This window comes from Dermochelys coriacea, chromosome 4 (genome assembly GCF_009764565.3).
Source record: "Dermochelys coriacea isolate rDerCor1 chromosome 4, rDerCor1.pri.v4, whole genome shotgun sequence".
Lineage (NCBI taxonomy): Eukaryota > Metazoa > Chordata > Testudines > Dermochelyidae > Dermochelys > Dermochelys coriacea.
In genome coordinates, this window is record NC_050071.1 from 54,956,909 (window position 1) to 54,976,670 (window position 19,762).

Sequence of the window (19,762 nt, forward strand, 5' to 3'; positions counted from 1 at the left end):
AAGAGGATCTTGGGGATAATGGTAGCATGACAAATGGGAAGAAGGATATAGAGGTAGATATTACCATATCAGAGGTAGAAGCGAAACTGAAACAGCTTAATGGGACTAAATCGGGGGGCCCAGATAATCTTCATCCAAGAATATTAAAGGAATTGGCACCTGAAATTGCAAGCCCATTAGCAAGAATTTTTAATGAATCTGTCAACTCAGGAATAGTACCGAATGATTGGAGAATTGCTAATATAGTTCCTATTTTTAAGAAAGGAAAAAAAAGTGATCCGGGTAACTACAGGCCAGTTAGTTTGACATCTGTAGTATGCAAGGTCCTGGAAAAAATTTTGAAGGAGAAATTAGTTAAGGACATTGAAGTCAATGGTAAATGGGACAAAATACAACATGGTTTTACAAAAGGTAGATCGTGCCAAAGCAACCTAATCTCCTTTTTTGAAAAAGTAACAGATTTTTTAGATAAAGGAAATGCAGTGGATCTAATTTACCTAGATTTCAGTAAGGCATTTGATACCGTGCCACATGGGGAATTATTAGTTAAATTGGAGAAGATGGGGATCAATATGAACATCGGAAGGTGGATAAGGAATTGGTTAAAGGGGAGACTGCAACGGGTCCTACTGAAAGGCGAACTGTCAGGTTGGAGGGAGGTTACCAGTGGAGTTCCTCAGGGATCGGTTTTGGGACCAATCTTATTTAATCTTTTTGTTACTGACCTTGGCACAAAAAGTGGGAGTGTGCTAATAAAGTTTGCAGATGATACAAAGCTGGGAGGTATTGCCAATTCGGAGAAGGATCGGGATATTATACAGGAGGATCTGGATGACCTTGTAAACTGGAGTAATAGTAATAGGATGAAATTTAATAGTGAGAAGTGTAAGGTTATGCATTTAGGGATTAATAACAAGAATTTTAGTTATAAGTTGGGGACGCATCAATTAGAAGTAACGGAAGAGGAGAAGGACCTTGGAGTATTGGTTGATCATAGGATGACTATGAGCTGCCAATGTGATATGGCTGTGAAAAAAGCTAATGCGCTTTTGGGATGCATCAGGAGAGGCATTTCCAGTAGGGATAAGGAGGTTTTAGTACCGTTATACAAGGCACTGGTGAGACCTCACCTAGAATACTGTGTGCAGTTCTGGTCTCCCATGTTTAAAAAGGATGAATTCAAACTGGAGCAGGTACAGAGAAGGGCTACTAGGATGATCCGAGGAATGGAAAACTTGTCTTATGAAAGGAGACTTAAGGAGCTTGGCTTGTTTAGCCTAACTAAAAGAAGGTTGAGGGGAGATATGATTGCTCTCTATAAATATATCAGAGGGATAAATACAGGAGAGGGAGAGGAATTATTTCAGCTCAGCACCAATGTGGACACAAGAACAAATGGGTATAAACTGGCCACCAGGAAGTTTAGACTTGAAATCAGACGAAGGTTTTTAACCATCAGAGGAGTGAAGTTTTGGAATAGCCTTCCAAGGGAAGCAGTGGGGGCAAAAGATCTATCTGGTTTTAAGATTCTACTTGATAAGTTTATGGAGGAGATGGTATGATGGGATAATGGGATTTTGGTAAGTAATTGATCTTTAAATATTCAGGGTAAATAGGTCTAATCCCCTGAGATGGGATATTAGATGGATGGGATCTGAGTTACTATAGAAAATTCTTTCCTGGGTATCTGGCTGGTGAATCTTGCCCATGTGCTCAGGGTTTGGCTGATTGCCATGTTTGGGGTCGGGAGGGAGTTTTCCTCCAGGGCAGATTGGAGAGGCCCTGGAGGTTTTTCGCCTTCCTCTGTAGCATGGGGCATGGTTGACTGGAGGGAGGCTTCTCTGCTCCTTGAAGTTTTGAACCATGATTTGAGGACTTCAATAGCTCAGACATGGGTGAGGTTTTTCATAGGAGTGGGTGGGTGAGATTCTGTGGCCTGCGCTGTGCAGGAGGTCGGACTAGATGATCAGAGTGGTCCCTTCTGACCTTAGTATCTATGAATCTATGAAAAGAAGCATTGCAATCTGCTAGTGTCCTCAGGAAGATACACAATGTGATTAAATCACAGGGCATTGTCTCTTGAATATGGGGAATTGAGTTGAAATACTAAGTAGGCCCTAAAGAGATCAGGAAAGCAGTGACTGTTGGTGGAAGAAAAAGGGAATTACTTAATATGGAGGAAGAATGAGTGTGAAAGGAGAGGAAGTTCCTCACTGGCATATGGGTTTCTTTGCTGATATGAGGGAAGTGTCTGTCTCACCTTTTGAGGTTAATTGTAGGACAAAGGAGGAATGTATGCTAACTAATCTCTGGCTAGCAAAAAAAAAAAGGGGGGGGAGGGGAATACAGGGGACACTTGTCTAAGACTTCAGTTTGGATGCTTCTGTGGGTAGATCGTGGTGTTAGGCAGTCTTTACTTAAAATTCTGTATGTTTTCATGTTTTTGATGTAAAGTGTATAATATAAATGATGTATTTTAAGTATGTTGGTAGAAACCACTTTGAGATATAATTTATATTGACAGCTCTGCAGTTAAGTATGTATGGACGTATTCCTTCCTGTTTTGAGATAAACATTGAAGTGTAGGACTGCTGTTTTGTTTTAAGTTTCATTCATTTGAGTCTGGGATTCTAACTTAACAGAACAGAGGATGTTCTCTTATGCTATTAACATGACACTTAAGAGGCAGTCTTTGGTGGCAAAGAGAGAGCAGAAACATGCAGATCAAAGGTGACCTCCAAAGCTATGGGTCTGCAGTATCATTAGAGTTGACAGAATTCTCCTACAGGAGGAGTTTATGTTGGCCATGCCACTCAGTATGAGCCTTTGACTGGCCAAACAATTGTATTGTCAGTAGTTACAAAGGAAACTGCACGACGTGTTCTAGGCTACCAGGGGACCAGAGCCAGAGGGGGGAATGCAAAATGGCAGGGAATGGGAATATATAAGAGGACTGTTGCTGGATGAAGTATGTGTTGTAAAAACCAACGTACTGCCAATGGTGTTTAAATATGTTTCTCCCCTGTAGGAATTGCCCAAACCCAGTGAAGAGAAGATTAAGTTGATTCTCAATCAAAGTGCCTGGACTTCTCAATCCAGTTCGCTGCCATCTTGTTTGTCTAGACTTTCTGGAAAATCTGAAACTGGGAAAACGGGTCTAGTTAACCTAGGAAATACGTGTTATATGAACAGTGTTATTCAGGCACTTTTTATGGCCACAGAGTAAGTGTAAAACCTTTTAGTCCTTGGTATTCCATTGGCCTTTTAATAAAGTGTATCTATTACAAATTAATCAACATTACACTTTGTGAAAGGCAAAATGATTAAAACTGTCCTAATAAAGCCTTATAGGAGTTCTCTGCATTTTAAATGCTAATCATGTACTGAGTGAGAACATCTAGGAAAGAGTGTTAAAATACAGTTCTGCCAGTCTAAAATTTTGGTGGTCATAAAACTAAGTTACATATTTTATGTTCATTTGAGAGAAGTTAGTATCAAATTGTAGTGACATACCCTGTTTAGTAGCAATTTATTTGGTACTTGTCGGTTTCCTCAGTATCTAAAATTGGGTTAGGGCTGCAATATTACATTCAAGCTCCAGGCCCAAGAGAAGTCGGTTTTTTTGTTTGTTTGTTTGTTCCCCCCCTCCCCCACCTGAGATTGAAATTAATTGTGGTACTCTATTAAATGTTGAGACTAACTATATAATACTTTGTCTGCTTTAATGTTTTTGATGTGCTCCTCCATTCTTACTCTTTTTTTATTTAAAGAGTTTTGCAAGAGGTCAGCTCTTGTTCTAGAGTTGTCTTTTTTTCTGTTTATAAAACAAAATTTTTAGAAAACAACCACTGAGCATTTAACCAGATGTTATACATTTTGCCCTTTTTTGTCAAATTAACTCCATCGTCCTTGCATGAATGGTACTTTGTTGCTGTCATTTTTAAAAAGTCTAATATGGAAACCAATTCTTGTTTTTATCCATGCAGTTTCAGGAGACATGTATTATCTTTGAATCTAAATGGGTGCAATTCACTAATGAGAAAATTACAGCATCTCTTTGCATTTTTGGCTCATACTCAGGTATGTGTTGGTCAACTTCATCTGCTTTTTTAAGACTAGCTGTAATACTCAAGACTGACAAGGCTTGATGGTGCAGAGGCGGTAATTAGACTGGGAGAGATCAGGGTTGTCTTGAAATATAGATGTGATGCTGAGACCTGGGAGGAGAATGAGTGTAAATTACCTCGATCTCTTAATACCCAGTGCCACCAAATGAACAAATATTATTGATTATGCTCAAAGAAGCCCATATGTTCTTTTCCTCAATCAGGGAAATTTCATTGTGGCAATCTTCTTGAGGTGAGATGAGGCTTAAGAAGGTATATCTTAAGAAACTGTAACCTTAAAAATAGACTCTGAATAATGTTAAACATTCAAACTGGGTAATGTAGCTTGCATAGGTAAAATTTGGTGCAATGCAAATTTGTGATCTTCTTTAAATTCTCTTTCAGGTGAATTTTTAAAGAAACTATTTTTTTATTTTTACAGCAAATGACTTTTCTAATAGCGTAGCGACATATGAGAGAAGAAAAAAGCTATTTTTTTTCTGCCACTTATCTAGTTAAACTTAATTTAAAAAGCGCATTACTTTAAGCAATATTAAGATGAATAGCAAAAGAAAGGAGGAACATGTCTTTGTCCTGAAGCATGGATGAAATGTACTGCAAATTTATTAATGGGGAAAAACTTAAAATATAGGGTTCATATGTATAATCTCTTTGGTCTTATTCAATAGTTTGTTTTTTTTTTTTTTTATGAAAAGTGTACTAAAGGCAGTTCTGCAGTATTCATGAACTTTTTACCTCTTTCCCTACTATACAAAATTAGTTCTTTTTAGGGTTGTTGAATAATGTCAGTTAACTCGTAATTATCTTTTTTAAATAAAATTTTAAAAAATCGTGATAAAACAATAATTGCGATTAATTGCAGTTTTATTCGCACTGTTAAACAGTAGAATACCAATTGAAACTCGTTAAATATTTTGGATGTTTTTCTACATTTTCAAATGTATTGATTTCAATTACAATAGTATACAAAGTTGACAGTGCTCATTTTATATTTTTTATTACAAGTATTTGCACTGTAAAAAGGGCAAACAAAAGAAATAGTATTTTTCAGTTCACCTTATAAAAGTACTATAGTGCAGTGGTTTTCAAAACTTTTTTCTGGGGACCCAATTGAAGATAATTGTTGATGCCAATGACCCAATAGAGCTAGGGATGAGGGGTTTGGGGTATGGGAGGGGCTCAGGGCTGGGCTGTGGGGCGGGGAGGGCAGGAATGAGGGATTCAGAGTGTGGGAGGGGGCTCTGGTCTGTGGGAGGGGGTCAGGGCTGGGGGTGTGGGCCCTGGGGTGGGGCCGGGGATGAGCGGGTTGGGTTGCAGGAGGGGCTCAGGGTTGGGGCAGGGGGTCGGGGTGCAGCAGGGCATCATGGCTTTAGGGTGTGGCTTGAGATGAGGGGTTTGGGGTGCAGGAAGAGGTTCTGAGTTGGGAGGGCCCAGGGCAGGGGATTGGGGCGCAGACTTACCTTCAGTGGCTTCCAGTGAGCGGCGAAGCCAGGCTGCAGAGACAGGCTTCCTGCCTGTCCTGGCACCGCAGACTGTGCTGTACCCCAGAAGCGGCCAGCAGAAAGTCTGGCTCCTAGGCTGAGCCACACAAGTGGCTCTCGCCCGCAAGCACCCATTACCCCTCCCCCAGCTCTCATTGTCCTGGGACCGGCCAATGGGTGTGTGGAGCCAGTGCTCATGGCGGGGGCAGCACGTGGAGCCCCGTGGGTCCCCTGCCTAGAAGTTGGACCCGCTGCTGGCTGCTTCCGGGGTGCAGCGCAGTGTTGGAGCAGGTAGACACTAGCCTGCCTTAGCCGGGCAGCACTGCCAACAGGACTTTTAACGTCCCGGTTGGCAGTGCTGACCAGAGCTGCTGGGTCACTTAGCAAGGCGACCAATATCTTGCATGCCGTGACCCAGTACTAGGTCGCAACCCAAACTTTGAAAAACACTGCTGTAGTGCAACTACTTTATTGTGTAAGTGCAACTTACAAATGTTTTCCATAACTGCACTCAAACAAAACAATGTAAAACTTTAGAGCCTACAAGTCCACTCAGTCCTGCCTATTGTTCAGCCAATTGCTAAGACAAACAAGCTTGTTTACATTTACAGAGCTGCTCACAACTTATTTACAATGTCACCTGAAAGTGAAAAGAGGCATTCGCATAGCACTTTTGTAGCCAGCATTGCAAGGTATTTACATGCCAATTATGCTAAACATTCATATGCCCCTTTTTGCTTTCGCCACGATTCCACAGAACACGCTTCCATGCTGATGACGCTCGTTAAAAAAAGATGCGTTCATTAAATTTGTGACTGAACTCGATGGGGGAGAATTATATGTCTCCTACTCTGTTTTATCCTCATTCTGCCATGTATTTCATGTTATACCTGTCTTGGATGTTGACCCAGCACATGTTCATTTTTAAGAACACTTTCACTGCAGATTTCACAAAACGCAAAGAAGGTACCAATGTGAGATTTCTAAAGATAGCTACAGCACTCGACCGCCAAAATTTAAGAATTGGAAGTGTAGAGTATGTTTTCAGAAGTCTTAAAAGAGCAACGTTGATGTGGAAACTACAGAACCCGAGTCACCACAAGAAAATCAACCTTCTACTGGTGGTGTCTGATTTAGGTGATGAAAATGAACATGCAGCGGCTTGCATTGCTTTGGATGGTTATTGAGCAGAACCCATTATCATCCACATGGATGCATGTCCTTGGGAATGGTGGTTAAAGCATGAAGGAACATATGAATCTTCAGTGCATTTTGCACATAAATATCTTGGGATGCTGGCTACAACAGTACCGTGTGAATGCTTGTTCTCACATTCAGATGATACTGTAAACAAGAAGCGGGCAGCATTATCTCCTGCACATGTAAACAAACTTGTTTGTCTTAGGAACTGGCTGAACAAAAAGTAGGACTGAATGGACTTGGAGGCTCTGAAGTTTTACATTGTTTTATTTTTGAATGCAGTTTTTTGTACATAATTCTATATTTGTAAGTTCAACTTTCATGATTGCAGTACAGTCCTTTGTATGAGGTGAATTGAAGAATTTTTCACAGTGCAAATATTTGTAATCAGAAATATAAAATGAGCACTGTACACTCTGTATTCTGTGTTGCAATTCAAATAAATATATTTGAAAATGTAGAAAATATCCCAAACCATTTTAAATAAATGGCATTCTATTATTGACCGTGATTAATCGTGCGATTAATTTTTTTGGTCACTTGACAGTTCTAGTTCTTTTTCAAAGAAATGTTGTGTTCCATATGTTAAATACTCTTCGATTCCTTTAAAATGAGTCAAAGTTCAGATGTCAAAAAGGTGATGAGACAATTTAGCCAAGTTATTCAGTAAGACTTGTATATATCGCTTTGTTTTATTATTACTGCCGACAGAGGGAGGCATATGCGCCTCGGATTTTCTTTGAGGCTTCCAGGCCACCATGGTTTACTCCTAGATCCCAGCAAGACTGCTCAGAATATCTCAGGTTTCTGCTAGACAGGTACAGTAATGATTAAGTTAATGGTAATCTTTAGGCTTGTAGAATGCTTAATTTTAATTGAGTGGTCATCTGATTGTTGCAGTGCAAAATTGGGAGTCAAGATTTCTGGGTCCTATTCCTGATTCCGCTACTTAAGTGATGCATGATGTGTGTGCCGCTTAACTTTTATGCCTCAGTGTATCCATTGTAAATCTGGATACCTACCTACCTCATAAATGTTGTGACTAGAGGTGGGTGAAATTTTTCAGACAGATTCCTTTTCCCCCACCTCCCCCCCCCCCCCAAAAAAAATATTTATGGTTGACTCGCAACTATTTGTGAATTGACCTAATAGTTTTGGCCCAGGGAAAGTTTTTCAGGGCCAGCAAACATGTATGTTTCCATCCATCCCCTCTTTTAGACAGTAGTTGGGACACTCGTTTGGTATGTGGGAGATCCAGGTTTGAGTCCCCACTTTGGAAAAGAGATTTGAGCTCTGATCTCCTCACTGCCAGGTGAGCTCAAGGATAAGACTATTCTTGGGTGGGCCTCTGTTTCCCTGTGGAAGCTTACACTTTCTATAAACACTTGAATGCTCATTGGGCCAAAAAGAGAGAGTGAGAACAGATCTATGCACTGGTGATTAAGTACTCATCTGAGAGGTAGGTGTTGTGGATTCAGATCTCTCCTCTGAATCAAGCAGAGATACTTAAGCTATGATGAAACCAGCTCTTGCCTCTCACTTTGTGGGAAACTGTTCCAGATGTGCAGTAATGTCCCCAAAGGACCATCTGTGGCCCTCCATTTTTTTTTCTTGTTTGCATTTTCATTCTAACTTTAAGTTCCTTGGGAATGGGATAAATTTTATAGCCATGAAAATGCTATGCACTATAAAACATTTTTTTTTAGCTTTCTTACTGAATCAGAAGTACAGGGTCATTCAATCAGAAATGCTATTTGTTATTTATTTTAATATATATCAAAGAATGGCTCTACTGGGTCAGACCAGTATCCTGTCTTCCGACAGTGGCCAGTGCCAGATGCCCCAGAGGGAATGAACAGAACAGGTAGTGATCCATCCCCTGTCGCTCATTCCCAGCTTCTGTCAAACAGTGGCTAGGGACACCATTCTTGCCCATGCTGGCTAATAGCCATTGATGGACCTATCCTTCATGAATTTATCTAGGTCTTTTTTGAACCATGTTATGGTCTTGGCCTTCACAACATCCCCTGTCTTTTGATTAGCATGTCTTTTGATTAGAATTTGGTGACATGAGTACATTCTTTTATATTCCAATGCTCATACAAAGCTATCTCTGTACAGAGTTGTGCTGTAATAGGCATAATCTGTTGCTTTTCTGGTGGTATTGACATTTGAGTTTTAAGTTAATATGTAAAATATTGACACAAATTTAAACAACATCTATCCAAGCTTTTTATTCTGCTGTACATTGTTTAGTACAGATGGAAAAAAAAACTTAAGAGCTGTATAAAATGACTTTCAGAAATATATTTGGAAACCATGCATCTGTTGAATTTTTTTTTTTCCAGACTGCATGAAGAAGAGAGAACCTTGAAAGCTTTGTCTTCAGCAAAGCCATCTGAGACTATGATGAGTGATGAGTCCTTGGCACAGGAAATTGCCAACAAGGCACAAGTGTTTACTGAGGCTCCTTGCACAGGAGGTGAAGAAAGAACATTGATAGAGAGAATGTTTGGAGGGAAACTACAGACCAGTATATGCTGTTTGAACTGCAAAAGTACTTCTCAAAAAGAAGAACCTTTCACGGATCTATCGCTGGCATTTTGTCCTCCTGCTTCATTGGAAAATGTTGACATGCAAAGCATAACACATTCTTCTGAAGTGAAAGATGACTGCATGGTGCAAACTAGTATTGTAGCATCCAGTCCTGTTGAAGAATCAGCACTTGATACATCTCTGGCCGTAAGTGATGGCTGTGAAACAGTTCTGAATGAGGGAATTCTGAAAGACCTTCTTCCTGCTGAGTTGAGCTCCGAGAATATTACAGATTCTGATCTGTACAAAGTTCAGGATAGTAAGAATGTGTCTCAGAAGCCAGTAAATGAAAATACTCCCTCAGTTACTGACTTACTGAATTATTTTCTGGCACCTGAGATTCTAAATGGAGACAACAAGTATTATTGTGAAAAATGTGCCTCTCTACAGAACGCAGAGAAAATTATGCAAATCATGGAGGAACCTGAATACCTCATTCTCACTCTCCTCAGATTTTCATATGATCCAAAATGTCATATAAGGCGCAAAATCCTGGACAATGTGTCTCTACCACTTATTTTGGAATTACCGGTCAAAAGAACTGCATCCTCTTTAGGTGTTGTATCAAGGGGCTGGTCTGTGGATGTTGAATTCTCTGACATTGGAGAAAATCTTGCTAAAAAACTGAAGCCCTCAGGTGCTGAAGAAGTGTGCTGCCCAGAATTGGTACCCTATGTATTAAGTTCTGTTGTGGTGCACTCTGGTATATCCTCTGAAAGTGGGCATTATTATTCTTATGCCAGAAATATCACTGGTTCAGGGCCTTCCTTAGAGCTGTGCCATCAATCAAAAACTATGGCTTTAGCTTCCCACAGCAGCTTGTTGGCAGGGGAGATTTCCCATGCAGTTATAGAAAATGACCTGGACGCTAATGAGATGTCAAAAGAGTGGTTTCTATTTAATGACAGCAGAGTGACGTTTACCTCATTTCAGTCTGTCCAGAAAATTACCAGTAGGTTTCCAAAGGACACTGCTTATGTGCTGTTGTACAAAAAACAGAATTGTAGTAGTGGTTTCAATGCCAATTCAGCAAATGGACTCTGGGTGAACGGAGACCCTCCTCTGCAGAAAGAGCTTATGGATGCTATTACAAAAGATAATAAACTATATTTACAGGTAAGATGAAAACATAACTAATGTGAAGAGTGACAGTCCCCTGAGGACTGGAAAATGTGGATCAACTTGCTTGCTGTTTCTAAAATGGTTACTTCTAATCTCAAAATCTTGTAGCTCATAAATCCTGCTGTCCTTACGCTAGTAACTGTTGGATTACATAGTAAAAATTTTAATCAAATTTACCAGTTCACAGCATTATATGAAATATGTTTATAAGAAGAACTCACATGTTTTAACCTCCTTCTGTATTTCTAGGGCAGAGATTCTCAAACTGTCCTTTGACCACTGGTAATCAATCCAGGATTGGATGATCAAACAGTGCTGGGGTTTTTTTTTTATTGCTACCTGCTAAATTGCATTAAAAGAAGCTAAAAATATGTTGCGTAGGAAAGTTAAGGAAATATTTGTGATACCAGTAAATATGGTCCATGCTATGAGCATTTCAGAACCCCTGAGTTTTGAGGTTCACTGATTATTTGTATAGTACAGTAAGGTTTTATTATTTATACCCTTTTTACAGTGGGTTAAATTATTTTAGTATAATCCTGTTTACTAAACCTAACTGAAATTAGAAAAGTCCCACTAGCCCTCACTGTGAAGAACTGTTATGGTACTTCCAGGTGCTGAAGAGAATTGTGGGTTTATGTTGTAACCTATTCTTGGCTTGCTATTTTTAAAACTTTGTGTGGTAAAGCATTACCACAAATTGACAGTCTGTGTTTACATGCTGATTGTTGTCTGCTCAGTAAGCACAGAGGAGTAGAATATAGCTTCTAAATGTCTTACCAACTATATCTCAGCAGCTGTGACACTTTTGAATCAAGATTGTCCTTTCTTCTTCCATCAATAGTTTTACCTTTCTCTCTCTCCTTTAATTTGATTCACGGCAGTGAGGAAAAAATAAAATCTCACTGACAGTAAATCTATAATGGGTACTTATTGAATATTAAGTTATATCTGCATAGTAACAATGTAGGTAAAATGGAGATCTTGATCTTCTCTTCTATGACTTGCATAGACGTATTTTAAAAGCTTCTGGCAATTTAGGCCCACTGTTCTAGTCTGAGTTCCTAGTTGTACCAGACAAACAATTACATTTGGAAGAAAGAAAATTAGTAGGAGGCTAACTGCAAGTATTTATCCTTTTTGAATTATAATTCCATGTCCTTCCTTCTCTAGCCCAACAGAAAAAAGGGAAAAAAGCCCTTAACTATAGCAGGTTACCAGTAGAGCCTCATAAAATAATGGGAGCAAAGGTGGGTCCCAAAACTAAATACTAGCCACAGTAGATGGACAAGGACTTTGCCCACTCCCATTCATGTATTTTCGTATTAGATCCAGTTCAATCGCCAGCCCCAGAAGCAGGATGACAAAATTAAGCAGTTTGCTTTCTTAAGGCTTATAACATTAAGGATAGGCAATAGTTTTAACTCCGACAAAACAGACCAACGATGTGAGTATAGTCTACCGTAGCACATTTTGTTCCAAGATTTTTTGTTGACATGTAACTATGAATCTTACCATTTTAGTACAGATATAGTTTGATAACAAGTATTGTTTCTTGTGTGCAGAAGTGTGCTAGATGCTTCAGAGACCCAAATCTGTCCTTGCTCTATAGAGTTCACAATATGAAGTAAAATATTTTACAAGTAAGATTATAATTTGGCAACCTCTACAAGATTATTTATGGATGTTGACATAGAATTCCTGGACAAACTTCAACTGAATTAAGTCCCAGGTCTCCAGACTTCTCCTTTATTGGAACAAAGCAGTGCTGCAGCAATAAGTGCAAGGATGTAATATAGTAAAACACGGGCCTTAGCACTTGCAAATTCCAGACTTTTAAGATACTGTAGCCATAACATTTTTATGCAACTGGAGATTTCCATGTGAAAGTAAAACTGAAACTGCTCATGGTGGAGTCAGACTGCTATGGCAGTCTTAGCTGGAAGCTTTCTAGCAGTCTCAAGCAACTGAATCTTGCATTAAACAAGTCTGAAACTATTCTGTCACTGAGATGGAAGCTATCTAATCTGTGTCCTATGTATTCTGTGGCACAGTGGTCCCAAACTCTGGCACTCCAATGAGACATACTGGAAACTCTGTTGTAGTTTCTTTAGAGAATCTTTTATTATGAAAATGAATACATTGAGTACCGTAGCCTGCTGTTCATTTGGTATTAAATTCATGGGTTTTTGACGTTGTCCACACTTTCATTTTTGCTAAGTCATAGATTTTTGTTTTTTGTATTATCTACACAACTGCATCATAAAATCTTGGGGGAAGGGGAATCGGGTGATTTGGGCAGCTGGATGAGGGCAGTTTTCTTACCTGCAGAGATCTGAGAGGCAATATAGGATTGTGGGATAAAGCCAATAGCTGGATGTTCTTGCTAAAATGATTAGCAGTTAAATAATCATTACATTTACAATTTATTTTTGTTTCAGAATTAACATGAGATCCTTGCTATTAAATTCTATAGAATTTAATAGGGTTGAAATTTTATAGAACCCTACAGGTTACTTTAAAAATGAATAGAATTTAATAGTTATATCCTTTCTGTAGGGATTTTGAACCATGCTACAGAATTTCAGGCCCTGAAAGCTCTTTGTAAACCACCTGCTATAAACTGATAGCTAGACTGTCAAAATAGGATTTCCATATACATTCACAATCACCCAAATGATGACTTTGAGCAGTGTTTTTGTGTGCAAATGGAGTTTGGTGCATGTAAACTATCAGTTTTGCACACGGTTGATAGTGTACAGATGGAAGCCACGTTAATGGTTCTTTTAAAAACTTGTCCTTCGGAATAAAAAGAGCAAATTATTCTTTTCATATCTTTACAACTTTTAGAGGTTATTTTACTCTCTTATATCCTTCCCTCAAACTCCAACCTCTCAATATTCAGTTGTGCTTTTTCATAAAATTGTATCCTGTTAAGGACAAGATCATGTCCTTTCATTGACAAAAACACATGTTCTTCAGTGTTGAGTTTCCATCCATCTCAAACTAATGCCTAGGCTTCTAAATTCAATGTAAGAGGACAGTGTACAGAAGGATTGAAGGATAACACTTTGCTATCCTCTAAACTCTGAATGTTCAAACTCGTCCATTTAAATACAGTTCATGTTTTGAGTATATGTGAGCAAGAGAGGTCTTGCTTCAAAATTCAAGTTTGCTTAGGAATTTAGCTTCTGATTATCTGAAAGAGGAATGAAAGCAGTTATTCGTACTTAACTCTATATAGGATGTTAATATGTTACTTACTTTCCTATTTAAAATTAAGTTGAGTATGTTTCACTAAAATCTGATGGATTATTAAAATCTGGGAACAACTGCATTAATGAGACTTGTTTCTCTGTATTGTCTGTCTCGTATTGGAAGCAGAGGAATGTGTACTGATGACTTGCTCAACATAAGCTCTATTCTCAAGTTGTAACATTTGTTACATTTAGAACTTTGTGCCAGTAGATTTTCTTCTTTCAGGCAGACACTTAAAATTGCTGAGACATAGTGAAGTGTTTTATTGGAACATAAACTTTCTTTTGGGGTTTTTTTAGCATTGAAGACACTAGAAAGGATTTTTTTTTTAAATAGATGTACTCTATCTAGAAGTGTTCAAATACTTGTTTTGTGCCTCTCTAGAAGGGTAATTTTGTAGTATGTACATGTAACTTACCTATATTGTACCAAAGGTTTTTTAGCACATGCTGTAGTAACTAAGCTATGATCATGAATGGAACTAGTTTGTCCTGTTGTAGTTGCTTCTAAACAATATCTTCCAAGATCACTGATGGGAGTCTCTTTTAACTCTTCTATACTCGTTATTGCAAATCGGTGCACTGTTCTGGGGTTCCAGTTTGGTATGAGAGTCCCCTGTACACAATTCACTTCATGGTTCCGAAGGAGATCATTGTACCTCTGCTGCTGCCAATAGTGTTTTCCCAAGAAACACCACAGTGAAAGACACACTAGATAGATGGTATGGAGCATTAGTGGTAAAGGCACAATTTTACTGTTACTGATGGCATAGGAATGGCAAACCACTAATTTCTCTTCCTTTTATCTCCTCTCCCTCTACAGCCACAGAGGGAAGGGAGGAAAATACCAGCAATACAGTGTTATGGATTATATTTTTAAGTCAGTCATTTATGGTTCTCATGACTGTAACTTGCATTGTACATGTACTAAAGGCTTTAAAGTTGATGCAACTGCTTGCACAAGCAGTTTAAATTAAGCAGATGCTTTGGGGTTTTTTGTGGGAGGGGAAAAAAATTTGTCCCATATGGAGCAGTTTAATTACTAGCTGTATTATATACATGTCAAACTCAAATTCTATAGGGACTTCTGCAGTAGGACAACTTAACATGTATTCATGCTTCTAGTTGACTGCCATAATGCTGTAATAAAAATCCTTCATTATAAATCTATATAATGAACTTCTAGTTTAAAGCTTTAAAACACAATAAATTTATTCAATTCAGAGCACATGACTAGTCTAGACGTTTTGCAATCTGAATTAGAGTTGCACATTTACTTTTGCATGTTTGGATAGCTAATCTATAGTAAATTTACAGCTCATAATGAGAAACTCCAATTACAATTGAATTGTATTAAAACAAAGGCTCTAGCAACAGCATATTGGAACCATTCCTTTAGTATCTCTCAGTAACACTTGAGCTAGAAGTTAGTGGAATTTAATATTTCCTATTAACTTTGGTTTCCGTTCTTGCCCTTCTGTGAATGGAGCCAATTTACTGTTGTCACTCAGACATAGCCAGCATAAGCTCTGCCTATTCATATTAAGTGTCTGCTTTCAAATTCCAAAAGCAAAGTAAATCTGAATTAAGTAGGCCATTCTGTCCATGTTTAATGATGAGGGAGTAAGTTAAATAGCTTCAAATTTAAGGCTGCATTTTTTGGCAGTATGAGTAACTTAAATATGCACAAGCTATTTTTAGCATCACAGAAATTACATATACAGCATCTGTCTAACACTCATATGATAGTGTAACACAAGGGTTTTTTAATCATTGGCTCTGTCCCATGCTTTTGTGCTATAAGGGTCTAGGTGATGCGCAAAAGAAATTGTCTGAATTCCCTCAGCTTTAGCAAGATATGCTTAGTAGCCCCAATAGTTGGGTAGAAGGGAGTTCCCTGGAACCTAGATATTTTATTTCTTTCTTCTTAGCAATGTCCATCCTTACTCTGATTCAGTATCTCAGCCTGCATGAGACTTGTAATATCATATAACTGACAGAGCTACCATGCAACAGCTCTTTAAGAAAAAGTTGGATAAACCATATTGAATGAATAGACACTAATACATCATCCATGTTTTTTGCCTTTTGTGCCAGTGCAATTCCAATATCCTGCAATAGTTTAGTGTCAGAGGTGTCAGTTGCAGCTAAAACAAATGGGTTTCATTTAGCTTTTGAACATGAGAGGTTCTGTGAAAAGATAGGCTCTGTACCGTACTTCTAAACTTGGGGACAGTCTCACCAGGATTTATCTTCATGTTTGTTAGTTAGTTAGGGCCAGATCCTGATATCCTTGCTTGCCTTCAGTAATGCTTCGCTTTCTGAAATAGACCCTGGATACTGTCCCACTGCAAGTTGAAAACAAAAAAGTAAAACAATTTAATAGAGAATCCATTGTATGGTTTGTAGTTTTCTTATTTTTCCTAGTTTGTCATGTACCTGGTTCTTACTGAAGTAGCTCTTAAAACAAGTTTAGATTGAAATGAAATAAGTTTCAATTTTGGAGTTTTTAACTACCTGTGTTTTTTAATTTCAGGAGCAAGAACTTAGTGCTCGAACACAAGCACTACAAGCAGCCTCGGCCTCGTGCTCTTTTCGACCCAATGGATTTGATGACAATGATCCCCCAGGAAGCTGTGGACCGACAGGTGGCGGGGGTGGAGGAGGATTCAGTACTATTGGTAGACTAGTGTTTTGAGGAAGACCTAGAATACACTAGTTCCAAAACAGTTCCCCCTGCTGCTTAAGACTGTTAAACCACTGAACTGCTTCAAATATCATACCAAGCTTTTGTTTTTGAGACATAATCCTTGTTCAGAAAACAAATGTTAATTTTGTTTGTTTTGGTTTTATTTGAAATAAATAAGTGCATCATGGAGAAAACTACCTCTTAAAAATCCTACTGTTTTAATAGCAAGATGTGCTTGGCCAAAAAAGAGAGGAGAGTGGGGGGGGGGGGGAAGATTTGTATGTAACCCCTAATGATGCTGCATAACATTTAATAAATGCAGTTAAATCAGTTTGTACCATCCCCATCCACTGAATAAAGGAAGAGGAGAGAGTTCATTCATATTCTTTTAAAAGAGACATGGTTATTCAATAGTGGAATGCTTTCAGGTGGGCATAATTGCATACACATTTTTTCCTTCATAAGTCTGGAAATCTTAATGGTGGCAGAGAGGATGCACCCTTATAATGAAGGCAATAACTTAAATTTTAAAACATGACCTGCTACAGTACTTTCCAAGGTAGGAGTTATTCAGATTCAGTATATTTGCATTTTGAGTACAAATGTAAAACGTCATTTATACACGTTTGCTAAATCATTTTCAAGAAATGTGCATGGTCTTATAAGAACAAAGTTTTTAACTGAACTAAATTTGTAGTATTTCTAATTGTTTTGGGGATTTTTAAATTATTTCAGGAAGTATATCTGCTCTGTATTTGAAAGGAGGAGGTTCTGTATGTGCCTTGCAGTACTGTAACTTAAATACAAAACTTTCTGAGGCTATGGAAGAGTTAAAGAACAATGTTAGAAATTGTTTTGTGTTAATATTAGAAATTAATACATTTTTGGAAAGTTATTAGATTTTCCAGAAGTAAAATCTGATGGTTCTAAAACTCTCATGTTGTCCATTATTTACAGTTCATAGGGGCAGTTTTTGAATTGCAACTTCTCTGGCCTACATTATTAAGAAGTTGATCGTAAACACTGATTCATAGTTGTAAATTGTTTGTCCAAAAAGCTGCTGAGTTGATTCTTACCAAGTGGGTTAAGGTGTCTCAGACTACCTTGACTTTCCTGTATCTAGATTCTTTTCTTTTATGATTATCTAACAATAGGAACTTTATGCCTTGGAAGAGAATCACTAATAATGTTACTTATGGTTTGTCCCTCTTCGGCACTTCCAGCCTCTCCAAGGAACATCTGAAGACTTTCTTTATCCCAGTGACATACTGACTCCTTGGCTGTGCTGATCCATGTGGTAATCTGTTTTACGGGCCACCTTCCAGAAGGTACCATTGTGATTATCTAATCTGACCTTTTGGAGCATCTCTGTATTAAGTCTCCTAGCTCTCTGATAAAACAGATGCCGATTAAGATGTTCAAGAGAGACCAGCACCAACATTCTATTGACAATCCGAGGTATCTTATCCTGAACTTGGTGACCTAAAATGTTCTTGGAAACTGCTTGCAGGTTTCTGCCCCATTGTCTCACACCAATAAAAAAGTACCTTTTTTTTTATTCCCCCTTCCCTTGTGTTGGTATCCAAAGGAAGATTTGGCTTGGAAGTACCTCAATCTGTGCCTTGAGACAATGGGGCAGAATGATCAGTCCTCTTGTGGGTCATGCTAGCAACGTGCCTCTGGTTTCACTGCTCTGTTTAAAGAGAACTCGATAGGAGGGTTTTAGTTTTAATACTGAAATCTGTTGCAGTTCAGGAATCTTTTTTTAAATGAAGACAGCTCTGTCTTGGTGTCTTAGGCCCAGATCCTAAAGGTGTTTAGTCTCCCATTTTGCATTGAAATCAGTGGAAGTTAGGAGTCTAAAATACCTTTGTGGATCTGGGCCTTAATCTCTACCCCCTGATTATACTTCTACATGACATCCTTTAAACTTATGCATAGATTAGTGGCGCACATACCTCTAGGATTGCTAGAGAGCATACACAGAATAATCCAAATTCATGTGCACAGTGTAGAAAGCGCTGTAGGATCAATTTAAGTAATATCTGCATAATTAGTTTGATATAATGTGAGTATAAACAAGTACCAAACTTCTGCCAGAGAAATATAAATTTGGGTGTACAGTGAAGAGGAGCATAGCAGTAAAGCAGTTGCACAATTGAATCAAGGGTCCGTTTTGTCTTCTAAAATGTGCACTTTACCTAGAAGTGTAAGTTCCAGTTTATTTACAACATCTGTAAAATGAGGATATTCATTCTAACCTTTGTAAAGTTCTTGGACAGCTCCTGCTACAAAGCACTATGTAAGAACTAGGATTTATTTACTTACTTACTTATTTGTTTAGTTAATGTTTCTTTATATTTTGCTTGGTTTTAACAAAATGCTCCTTTGAAAGTGCCAGGACCTTGAAATGTGCACCTTTCAGGTTTTTGTGAACAACAGCAAAGACTTGAAATAAATACTAAAAGCAGCAAATGTGGATCAGGAAAACTTCTTTGCTCCCATGACAAATCAAACTTTTTTATACCTTTTTGGTTTTTAAATTTAAAGAAAATGTATATTTTGAAGGACTTATTTTATTTTGACTAATTGAGCAGACAATCAAATTATATATAATTAACAGTATAACTTTAAAAAAAAATTTTTTTAAATGACTATTGCTCATGAAAGTCAGACCAACCTATCTTGATCCTTGAAAAGTGGAACTAGATGCCATTCAAGCTTCCAAACGGTTGTTTGACAACTTATAATATCTTGGCTTGTCTGCAGTACCTCTGCTATTCCTATCCTAGGCCTCTGCATCAGGTTCTCAGTCATGGAGACTTGAGATGCTTCATGGAGCACAGAGCATGCTATACCTTCTGCAGTCTCAAGAATGCACTTTATTAGTGATAGGCCCTGGACTTCTATGTGGCACAAGGAGTCCTCCTACCACTCGTAGGCTGCGTCCCTAGGCTTCAACACCTCTGTTTTCTCACTGTGGCTTATTTAGCAGGGCTAGTTTGGTTTGGCTCCCTTGCAAGATCCTTCTCTTTTGGGGGATTTCTCTTTTTGGAGCCAGGTCTTTCCCATTCAATATCTCTGTAGTTCTGTTGAGGATCCTTGGTATTCTCTCTGGAGGTGTCTTACATCTGTCATTGTTTAGTGTCCTTTTTGTAAACCCGTAAACTCCTTTCACTTAACTCCATGCAGTTATACAGAATAATATCAAGCAGGTAAACAGAGAATATTAATAGAAATACAGAAAGTCCACACTCTCCGAAGGATGTAAACAAATTAGAATGATCAAAC

General features: G+C 38.3%; 1 protein-coding gene across 1 annotated transcript in view; it reads left to right on the forward strand.

Moving 5' to 3' along the window:
* The window catches only part of USP38 (ubiquitin specific peptidase 38), a 31,293-nt gene extending 13,890 nt beyond the window's left edge, over positions 1-17,403 (forward strand). The window contains exons 6-10 of the mRNA XM_038399033.2: positions 3,029-3,222; positions 3,987-4,080; positions 7,520-7,626; positions 9,157-10,519; positions 16,319-17,403. Of these exons, the coding sequence (XP_038254961.1) occupies positions 3,029-3,222; positions 3,987-4,080; positions 7,520-7,626; positions 9,157-10,519; positions 16,319-16,480 (1,920 nt within the window). The 3' untranslated portion in view covers positions 16,481-17,403. The remainder of the gene's footprint in view (positions 1-3,028; positions 3,223-3,986; positions 4,081-7,519; positions 7,627-9,156; positions 10,520-16,318) is intronic.
* Positions 17,404-19,762: the final 2,359 nt, after the last annotated feature.